Source organism: Tachypleus tridentatus, chromosome 13 (assembly GCF_004210375.1).
Source record: "Tachypleus tridentatus isolate NWPU-2018 chromosome 13, ASM421037v1, whole genome shotgun sequence".
NCBI classification, from domain to species: Eukaryota; Metazoa; Arthropoda; class Merostomata; order Xiphosura; family Limulidae; genus Tachypleus; species Tachypleus tridentatus.
In genome coordinates this window covers 222,953,462-222,964,883 of record NC_134837.1, presented here as the reverse complement: position 1 = coordinate 222,964,883, position 11,422 = coordinate 222,953,462, and the positions used below count along the sequence as shown (strand labels likewise).

The following is an 11,422-nucleotide window of genomic DNA, read 5'->3' as shown; positions in this document are numbered from 1 at the left end:
AAGAAAACCAAGAAAAAAAAACCATTGGTTACCTAAAGAGTTTCCTTTACCAACACGACGTAAAAGGGAGATGCGCGCTAACAGAACAAACAGCCACGATGAAAATCGTCACCGGTATCTGGAGACAGTGGTTGTAGTGGATCAGGAAATGATAAAAAAAACATGGTGCTGACAGTATAACAACTTACGTATTAACAGTTTTCAACATGGTAGGTTATATTGGCAGTATACCGAAACACGGAAGTCTGCTGAAAGATTGATATACGGCTCGGCATGGCCAGGTGGGTTAAGGCGTTCGACTCGTAATCCGAGGGTCGCGGGTTCGAATCCCCCTCGCACCAAATATGCTCGCCCTTTCAGCCTTGAGGGCGTTATAATGTGATGGTCAATCCCATTATTTGTTGGTAAAAGAGTAGTCCAAGAGTTGGCGGTGGGTGGTGATGACTAGCTGCCTTCCTTCTAGTCTTACACTGCTAAATTAGGGACGGCTAGCGCAGATAACCTTCAAGTAGCTTTGCGCAAAATTCAAAACAACAAAAAAAAACAAAATTGGTATACATAACTACGTTTCTGTGTTTTGAGATGTATATACGTTTCTAAATTTGTTTTCTTAATGAACCGTGTGAAATATATTCCACTTGAGTGAACACAACACCTATTTTTTTCTAAAATATTTGAAGATATAACTGTGGCTAGCATACTTAATTATTGAATCATTTATGTAAAGGTTAAACACATTAACGAAAATCCTGTTGTTTCCTTCAAAATCAAAAGCTCGACCGCATTAATAGGTATATCCGGGTTAGATTTTTGTACATCTAACATTATTTAAAATGTCATTAACTATTTGTCTTTTATGAAGAACACTGATAAACAGGACGCTGGTATTTTTGTAATGTTTGATATTTTTGCCCATCCTACTTGTCAAAAAACACATCTCGAAGATAAAGGTTGACACGTGAAATGTGGGGTAACATAGTATTGATATTTACTGTAAAAATAAGCTTTGAAATCTATTTGAAATTTAAGTTTTGGGCCCTGCGATATTGCAAATGTGGATACAAAGATTGTACTATCTTTCATCTAATGAAAAAAAATTATATTTTAATTCTCTATTAACTGCAATTTAGAAATTTTATAGTTACATATTTTATCAGAATAATTTAATGACCTGGTATTTTGGTTATAATATACAATCAATCACATTATTCGTTGGAAAAACAGTAGCCCAAGCGTTGGCGGTGAACGATGTTAACTAGCAACCTTCTCTCCAGTCTGTTACTTTAAAATTAGAAACAGCGAGTGTAAATAGACGTCCTCCGGTGGCACAGCGGTATGCCTGCGGACTCCTACACCTAGAAACTGGGTTTCGATACCCGTGGTGGGCAGATCACAGATAGCCCTTTGTAAAGCTTTGTGTTCAATTCCATACAGAGAGATAAATCGCAAGTAGTCTAGTGAAGTTGCAAAAAAAGTAGTTATATTTTAAAACTTTACTATAGTTTATAAATCAAAATGAAAATAGTGATCTTGGATCTCAGTCTATAGATCAGCAGAAACACTTTAATATAAGGTTTTGTTCAGACAAGATCTCAAACAGTTTAAAATTGACAAGTACGTCTGAATGAGTATGTTATACCTAACTGAAGACATACAATTAACATATTCATTTATATGAGTTATTAACTTTCTGCTAATGCCATCAATATAACTCCGCTGACAGCAATGCCAAAGGAATTAATACACAGCTAAAGAAGATTGTTGAGATGGGATTTTTCTTTAAATTAAAAAAAAAAAAACTATGGCGAAAATTAGGTTTAAAGATAAAGCTTAGCTGTATGTACGGGTATTATATCCTTCAAACCGTATTGTCAGCTGACTTTGATTGATCAAGCACACTTCTCCCATATACCTGTATAAAAATTAATCAGAAGCAGCTGGTACTCTAGATGTACATATCATTTTGTAATAGCTAAAATTATATATCCAAATAATCCACTCATAAACAGGTTTTAACTGAGAGTAAACGTTTCACCATTAGTAACCATACTTGCCTTAACTGCTCTACTGGTAACAAAATTAGACTATGGTTGCTATGACTCTTCTGCCATATTCTTATGATAGTTCCAGTTGCTAGAATGCCACAATAATTCAGAGTAGATTGAATGAGTCACTCTAACAGAGAGTTATTATAGAGAAAGAGACATTCGGGAAGAACGGCATTAAATAAAACTGAAAATTCATAAACATTCACGTGCATGTCGGATTTTCATTTTAAAATTTTACTAAATGTTCATGTCTTAACCTGGAGTGCCAAGTTGTTTGTAAATGTAAAGTAAAAGGTTTCATGCAGAAATCTGAAAGTTAGATTATTTTAAAGAACATAAACGATAGCATTACGATTAAAAAATGTATATGATTTTAAATAACTTTAGCTGGAAATATGCAGTATCGGCATTTTTGATACTCCATTACAGAATTGGAAACTTAATCAACAGACTAAGCAACCGTGAGTGACATGCTACATGTAACTAAGGAAAGTATCTCAAAATGTTGGATCAATAAATGACAATGGGAATGATTGTGAACTAAGTGTTTAGTCAACACATTCAGTTATGACGAACTGTCTTTATTTTACATGTGCATAAAAAATAATTCTGAAAAATATAAGATGTCCGACAAAAAAGCTATATTTTACAAAAAATTAATTATCCAATATTTCAAATTAAGCAAGTTTACGAAAATGACAGCTGTACAAACCGTGTCCCACGGAACTGAACCATAAACTCAGAATTTTAGTGAAATATGGAATTATCGTAAAATATAAACAATTATTTGTCGACATGATCAAATTTTCATTATTTGAAAGTACATGTTCTTAGTAAGTTAGATGTGACTTCAGCGCATTTTCTCGCTGAAGATGTTTTATTATTCTAAAAAATACATGGTGAGTGAAATGTGATCTGATAATATTGTCTTACAGCGGATGTTTTAAGTTTAGTAACGAATCTAGGTTAGGTAAATTGTACGTTCACCATATCATCTTATCGAGGACTAATTATTTTTTGTAACTAAACTGTTATGAGTCGTATGTAACTTCGGCGTATTATGTTACTGAGTAACATTACTTTTTTTTATTTTCAACTGCGTACCCTATTTTAACGTTCTGTGTAATTTGTCATATTCTTGATGAGTGAAATGTGACTTCAACATATTATATTATTGATGACGTTTTGCCTTTAGCAACAAATTCATGGTGAAGGAAATGGGACTTCAACATATCACTTTGTTAAACTATTTTTGTTTTAATTTTGTATCCATTTAACGCAAGGTATTATTAATATATATATATAGATAGAGAGAAATAAATAAAAAGCTGACGTACCGGTCATTTTTCCAGGTTATAAAATTTTTAAAAAAATGTATTGGTGGTTGCTGTAATCAATAATACAAAAATTCTAACTTTAACACAATTTATTTATAACATGTTATTATAGTATTAATTATTACTTCACAAAAAGTTTTGTATAAACTTTAAGAACTCAATATGTTTACATGTAAAAAGAGTATAGTATACATTGTTTGATGATCGAGATGGCTTTATAGGAAGAGGTAGCGGTCAATGTAATGGCAATAGGTGTGTTTTCTGTTGCCCATTTTAACACCCAGCTCTTAATGCTCTTCTACATTATTTCACATAATTAATTAATAGACAGTCAGAAGCATTTTGCAGGTAGAAGTTGAAAGGTCACTGGTTGAAGCAGGATGTTGGTATAACTCATAAAACGGCTCATCATATCACCTTTATTGTAGCTGTTGGAGTAGAAACTTCAATAGCGGCGGATATTTTGTTTTAATTGTGTTCCTCTATAGCAAGCACTAGTGCACTTTCTGAAATATATAAAGCATTTATATGCCACTCCCCACACACATTGTGTATGTTGTGTTATGAAAATTTAAATATTTTTTTATAAAGACCTATTAATGTAATTAAAGTTAACTGATATAAAAATAATGAGTGCTCTATGACAGCGTTTCCCAAAGTTTTCTAACTAGGGACCAGTTTGTTTTTGTAATTTTTATGAGGCCTGGTCTCCTCAAATATCTAGTTAGATAACCCACTAAGACATGACTAGGTCTTAACATAAAACTGGAAGCAATAGTTCTATCAATACATCATTGATTATAAAATATACAGGTTTTATAGTACTACTGTTTAAAAAGGAAATACAATAGATTATATATTATTGTTATTTAATATTAATATTAACTGTATACTTATTAATGCTCTCTTAAGAAATAAACTTACCTAATGAGAAGAATGATGCTGTTTTTCATCACACAGCAATTTTAAATCAGAAGGAAAAGAAGTCAGTTTGATTCTCAAATCTCGCTCGACATCTAATCTGTTCTAGTACTTTTTTAAGAAAACCAACGTTGAGAAGCCTTATTCATATTAAGTCGTGACAAATAGCATAAGAAATCTCACTGCTTTTTCTGATAAATCTGGATACTCATCACGACAGCTGAGTCAAAAATTAATTAAAGATACTTGACTAAAACACTTTTTCAGTGTGATGTCACAGGATAGCTCAATAATAGAATCAGTTTGTAATTCACTGAGTTGTAATCCTTCTCATTTTCCGTGTTAATAGCGAAAGGGTTCCTGGTTCACATTTTACTGCTGTCAGTTGGAAGAAAATATTCATTCCATCATGATTTTAGCTCCAAAAGGTGATCTTTGATTGTTGAAGAAATCTCATCTGGAATATTACCTTCTTCATCTTGGTTTCGTAATTCTGTTAAAGTAGAAAAAGACTCGCAATTTCTCTTCTCACTTCGATGTATCCACAAGTTAATTTTTTATAGCTGCTTCTATTTTTTTCTGGACTTTAAAAGTATTTATGTTAGCACCTTGTAAATTTAGACTTAATGCATTTAAGAAGCGAAAAATGTTACATAAATAGGCCACCTTAATTAACCAATGCAAATTGTAAAACTTGTATCTAAATTAAAATATTACATCCTAGCTGATGGAAGATATTGCTCCAAAAACAAGATAACCACATTCTTCATTTCGATGAGTCATTTTAACACATTTTCTTTCGATAACCACCAAACTTTACAGTGTAATAGAAGATGTTCGTGTTCACTTCCTAATTCTTTGTAGAAGAAGTAAAGATTCTGGAATTCAACAAACGAGATTTTATATAATTTATGAACTTAACGTATTCTTGCACAGTTTAATTCAAAAGTAAAACCATTTTCTTCACAGCTAACATCTCTCTGTGAATGCTATAATGTACCAATTCACAGTCTGGTGCCACTGCTCGGATCTCTGAAAAACTCCTATTTTGGAACTGCCATTGAGCGAGCACCATTGGTACTCAAAATAACACATTCTTTCCATTGAATACCACTCTAGATTATAAAATTGTTGATTAAATTAAAACTTTCTTGAGCTGTTGTTCCTATTGGAAGTAGTTTACAAACAAATCTTCATGAATTGTGTCCTTATAATCATATCTTACAAAGTACCTTAATCTGGCATTATCTTCTATGTCTTCGCTTTTATCACCTTCTAATGGAAAAATCCTGACTACAGTGAACTCGAATTATAATAGTTTCTTCAATATTTTTCGTTATATGTCTACAATTCTACGCTTTACTGTATTATTAGATAGAGACAATAAATTTAACTTATTTTCTTATTTTTATAAACATGAGATGTAATTCTTTTACTGCAAAAAGTATTAACGTTTCACCAATAGTATGCAGATAACCTGTCTCACCTAATAGTTTTGACATTTCATATGAGACCAAAACCAAGTCTTCATTGGATCTCATGGAAAAAGTGTGAAATTATTTGTTTGGAAAAACTATTTCATCTTTCTTATTTATGAAAACATCTATTGGTTTACTCGAGTATTCTGGATATCTGATATTCCAATGGCGTTTCAGTTTTGATAGTTTCATGCTTTCATTTGATGATGTTGAATAACAAAGAACACATAACAGCAAGTCATTATTACTACCATCACTTAAAAATCCGCTCTTCAATTCTTCATCACTATACTGTCCAATAGGTATTTGTATTATTTTCTTTGAAACATAGCTGCACATCACTTAAACGTTTACAATTAGGCCTATTATTTTCATTAACTTCAATTTTACTAGAATCAGGCTGCATTTGCGCATCACTTGAGGTTTTCTTCTGTAGTGCATGTTTCATCAGCTTATGTCCCTATTAAAGAGGAGTTTTCTTAAAAACGAACAACTTTAAAAAAAATATTTGGTACAAACTAAGTTACAAACAATTCTCTCTCTTCTCAGGAGAAACTGACACTTCTAGCACCGGCCACCAGCAACTTGTCTGCTTGTCTGCTGCAACTTGGCGCTACCAGACGTAAAACTCTGGTCTCACATGCCTGTCAATTTCCATTAACTGAGTAAGCAAATTTAACAGATTTGGAATAAAATTCCTGAAATGTTGGTGTCGAAGAACAAGTTAACTTGAATGAACAAATGGTCCTTTTACGTGTGACAGAATCCATTTTTTGATCTTACTTCCAGACAGGAAAAGATCAGCTTGGAATCAGAAGGGGGATGTGTATAGCTAACATGTGGTTTAAATTTACGGCGTTTCACAAAAACCTCAAAAATATCAACACCGTAAAACTTATTTTTACGTTCTCCAAATTGTATTCAGTGAGAATACCTTAATTACTAATGAACTGAAAGTATAAAGGCAGCCGTCAACTTGTGAATTATATAGTTTTGTAGCCTTAAGTAAAAACTTGCACTTTGTACTAAGAAATCCAAGTTAGATGAAATGAAAATATAAACTATAATGTATTTAAAAATATCAATTTTATTAGAATATATTTATATTAACTGGTTGTTGTTGTTGTTTTGAATTAAGCACAAAGCTACACAATGCTCTGCCCACCACGGATATCGAAACCCTGTTTTTAGCGTTGTCATTCCGCAGACATACCGCTGAGCCACTGGGGGCTCCAAAAGGCAAGTATGTTTGGTGTGACGTGGATTCGAACTAGCGATTCACGTATTGCGAATGAGCGCCCTAATCGCCTGGCTATGCCAGACCTATATTAACTGGTTTAATTACGTTTTTCTTTAATATACAACAATGGCTTGGAGAAAGTTTTAAATGGCGGTTGATAGTGAAAGGATTAAAATTAATTTAATTTTTTGTAGTTTTTGTGGATCAGCATTTTTCTCATGTACCGATACCGTGTCGCCAGCCACACTTTCGGAAACGCTACTCTATAACAAAAATAATGGAGATGGAGGTATTGCAAACCCCAATGAACGTACCCTTTGTTACAAACTATTTTCCCAGAAAGTTTGGTTGAAATTAGCCCAATGATCTAGAAGTAGTAAGATAACGGACAGACAAACAAACAAAAACACAGATTTTTTGTGTTTTATATATATATAGATAGATAGATATGAGGGTGTCATATCTCACTTATCAAGAACGTTTTCTTTAGTAACAAATATATGGTGATTTAAAGATGATTTCGGTCGATTATGTTACTCAGTTGTTTTATAGTTGCTGCTAAATTTGTGGCGAATGAGATGTGGCTTACACATATTCAATAAATAAATTGTTTTCATTTTAATTGTATACCATTTTAAAGTTTGATTTTATTTATTATATCCTTGGCAAATATGATGAGTCCTTAGTAATATAGTATACAAATGTATCGTGAGTGAGGTGTAATTTCAGTATATCATCTTACTGAGAGATTCTCCTTATTAATTGTTTACCCTTTCTAACGTTGTGTTTATTGATAATATCCTTGGTAAGTGAGACGTTATTTTCGCATTTTATTTAGAACATTGTACGTCTAATAATAAATACGGTGAGTGAAATGTAACTCCAGCAGAGTATATTAGTGAGACGTTTTACTCCTCGCAACTAATTGCTGGTGAATGAGATGTGACTTTTGCATATTATTTTACTGTGAATATCTTACTTTTAGTGCCAAATCTATGGTAAGTGATATGTGATTTCACAAGATTATTTTACTGAGGACATTTTACTTGCAGTAAGAAACCAACAGTGAGTGAAATGTGACTTTAGCCGATTATCGTACTTACAATGGTAGTTTTACTTTTAGAAATAATTTGATAGCGAGTGATATATGTTCATAACACATTATGTTATTAATGACGTTTTAGTCTCAGTAACAAATACATGGCAACTACAGTATTACTTTTGTAAAGTATCTTATTGAGGATTTTCTAATGCTTCTTATTGTGAACGCATATTCACGTTGTCTTTTATTTAATGTATCATTGGTAATTGAGATTTGACTTCAGCATATTATCTTACTGAAGACACTTGTTTGAGCGAAATATGCATGATGCGTAAAATGTGACTTTGCTGTATTATCGTAGTTATGAGTCTTATTTTTATTAACAAATACATGTAAAGTAAAATGTTAGTTCAGCATATTATGTTTCTGATGGTACATACTTTTAATGACAAATATTCACTGATTGAAATGTGACTTCAGCAGATTAGTTTGCTGAGAGTTTCACATTAGTAACAAGTTCATAGTGGATAAGATGTGGCTTTAGCATACTATTCTACTAAGTATTTTTTATATTTTTCATCGTGTACCCATTTTAACGTTGGTCTTTATTTATTATACCTTAGACAAATATAATGTGACTTCCGTATTCTATACTACTGAGAATGTATCACTTTTAGTGACAAACCAATGGTGAGTTAAACCATATTGTAATATTATTTTTATCTTTCATTTTCTTTGAGTCGTTTCGAGTAAATGCTCTTTATGAAGCTAGAAACAAGCTTTTGGTTAATGGTAATAAAAAAAATTAATATAAAACAAGTTTAGAAAGTAAGGAAAGAAAGAAATTTTAACGTAATAAATGAATATTATTTTAAACATTTTATTAAAAACTGGAAAATTCATTAATACTAAATGGACTTAAACCAATTTGGAAATTATTGTGGTTCTTTGATTGAGGTTGAAAGGGGCATTTAGTTGGACAAGTACTTTAAAATACTTAAGAGAATGATTAACTTTGTTGAAATGCCGAATGACGGATTTACCTTGATATGTAATTAAGACGCTATGTAAGTGTTCTCGCAAGCGTTCAGTAAGCATAGGCTGGCTTCTCCTACGTAGACTTGGTCACAATTGTTAAAAATGCAATAAATTAAACGTTTAGATGTACAGTTGAAATGAATTTTTACGCAGTACGCTGACTTAGGACCTCTAGCAGATGTTCTATGACCAATATAATGGTAAGTGTTACATCTGCTCCTCTGATCATCTTGAGTAGCAGATGATTGGTGTATGTTTTTCGAACGTTGACTGTAAATGAGTAAATCTTTTATGTTAGTGTTTTGCTTACAAGAACTTATAACTTTATTAGGGATCAATGGAAGTAACAGTGCGTTTGTTGAAGCGAGTTTGGTCGCGTGTAGTTAGAAGGTTAGAATTATCTACAGTACTGGTGTTATAATTACTGGTATGAATTAAGCTAAGCAATTTCTGGAAAGCTGAATTCGGATGTTTATTACTGGAATGTAGATAATCTTTAGGGTGATGACATAGCATAACCATGTTTCTAGAAAGAGTGGAGCATGTTGATAGATTTGCTATTATAATATTGACCATAACTGCAGAGCCTACGTAATCTGGTGAGTTGTTATTTGGGATTGTTTCTCTTGATGTATTGAGGACGACCACAGTGAACATATTAGTAGCTATGTGTGTCCGTTGGTTTTAAGTGTATAAATGTCACGAGATAACAACTATCAGTCACGGAAATATTTAAGGCCAATAATGGTTTTAGTGGGAAGTATACGATGTGTAGTGGAGTGATTGAACGAAATGAACAAAAGTATCAAGTTTATCATTAGTTTATGTGACTATACCGAAAACATTTTCAATATATCTACACTATAAGGCTGGGACTGTACCTGTGTTGTTACAAAAAATACGTTATTCTATGTATTCGACAAATAGGTTAGCGTAGGAAAGACCCATTTTAGTTCCCATGGCACACCATTCATTTGCTTGTAAAATGTGCTATCAAAAGAAAACACATTTAACAATAAAATTATGTTTAGCTAATCCACTCGATGTATCAGTAGGTAATCCTAGGGTATCTCTTTTATCAAGGTATTATGTTAGGGCCTTCAGCCTATCTTCATGTGGAGAAAAAATATACAGAACGAATGTCAAGCGTAAATAAAATAATAAAATCTGGTTTTAATTATAAATCGCAATTTTTTGTAAGACGCCGTTGATGAACTAAGATAGTTAGAATGAAATCAAGGTAACTAGAGATTAGTTTTTAAGATTATTTATTTCCAAAAGTCTAATCTCTTTATTTTATTGTCTTCGCGTTTTTTACTTATTCGTTTACGTGGTGAGTTAAATATAACATTAGTATATTATTGTAGTGAGTGAATGTTGGGAAATAAGTTTATAGCTATACGGTGCTCTGCCTACCACGGGTATCGAAACCAGGTTTCTATCAGTGTGAGTCTGCAGGCATACTACTGTGTCATGGGAAACTTATTATACTGAAGACGTTTTAGTTTCAGTAAGAAATGAATGTTGAGTGAAATGCGGTTTCCGCAGATTATCTTGCAGAGGACATTTTAATTTCAGTCACAAATATATTTTGATTGAAATGCAACTTCAGCAAATTATTTTATTTTCAATCGTTTACCAATTTTAAAGTTGTGTATTGTTGATAATATCCTTGATAAGAGAGATGAGACTTTTGCATATTATCCAACTGAGAAAGGAACACAAATAACACCATAGTGAGTTAAATGTGTTTTCAGCATAATATTTTTCTCTTATCAAATGATCTTCTAAAGCGATTGAACCCACTTGTGTGGCCTTTGATGAAAAATACACAGTTATTTAAAGCTATAAATGCAACTGTGATAATCAATAGTGTGACGAATTGTTTTACAAGATTGACTTATTCGGATTATGTTAGTTTAAAGTACGTGTACTATGTGCTGTCTGTTTATTGTTGAAATTTATCGCCAACAAGTAACAGACACCTACTGTAAAAAATTCTGTCTCTACCCTTTAAAATCGACATTGGCTAACTAGCTTGAATTTTATAGTGGTAAATAGTACAAGAAAAGAAAAATGTGAACGGAAGTGGAAGTGGGCAAGATTACACACAACTGTTGTGGCAGCGAAAATAGAGCAAAGATTGCAATCACGCTATATAACAACGTCAACAGATTTTTGGTACATGGATACAGAGAGAAGTGTGCAATTTCGGTTAAAAGTTAACATCAGTATATTATGTCAAGAGAGAGGAAATAAAGAGAATAAGAGCTGAGAAAAGGAAAAAGGAATAGAAGAGAAGAGAAAGGAGAAACTGG

The 11,422-nt window shown here is 32.4% G+C and overlaps 1 protein-coding gene across 1 annotated transcript in view; it reads left to right on the top strand.

Moving 5' to 3' along the window:
- Nucleotides 1-6: 6 nt before the first annotated feature.
- Nucleotides 7-11,422, top strand: part of LOC143238011 (A disintegrin and metalloproteinase with thrombospondin motifs 18-like) — a 52,482-nt gene continuing 41,066 nt past the window's right edge. The window contains 2 exon segments of the mRNA XM_076477881.1: nucleotides 7-154; nucleotides 156-209. Coding sequence (XP_076333996.1) covers nucleotides 71-154; nucleotides 156-209 — 138 coding nt within the window. The 5' untranslated portion in view covers nucleotides 7-70.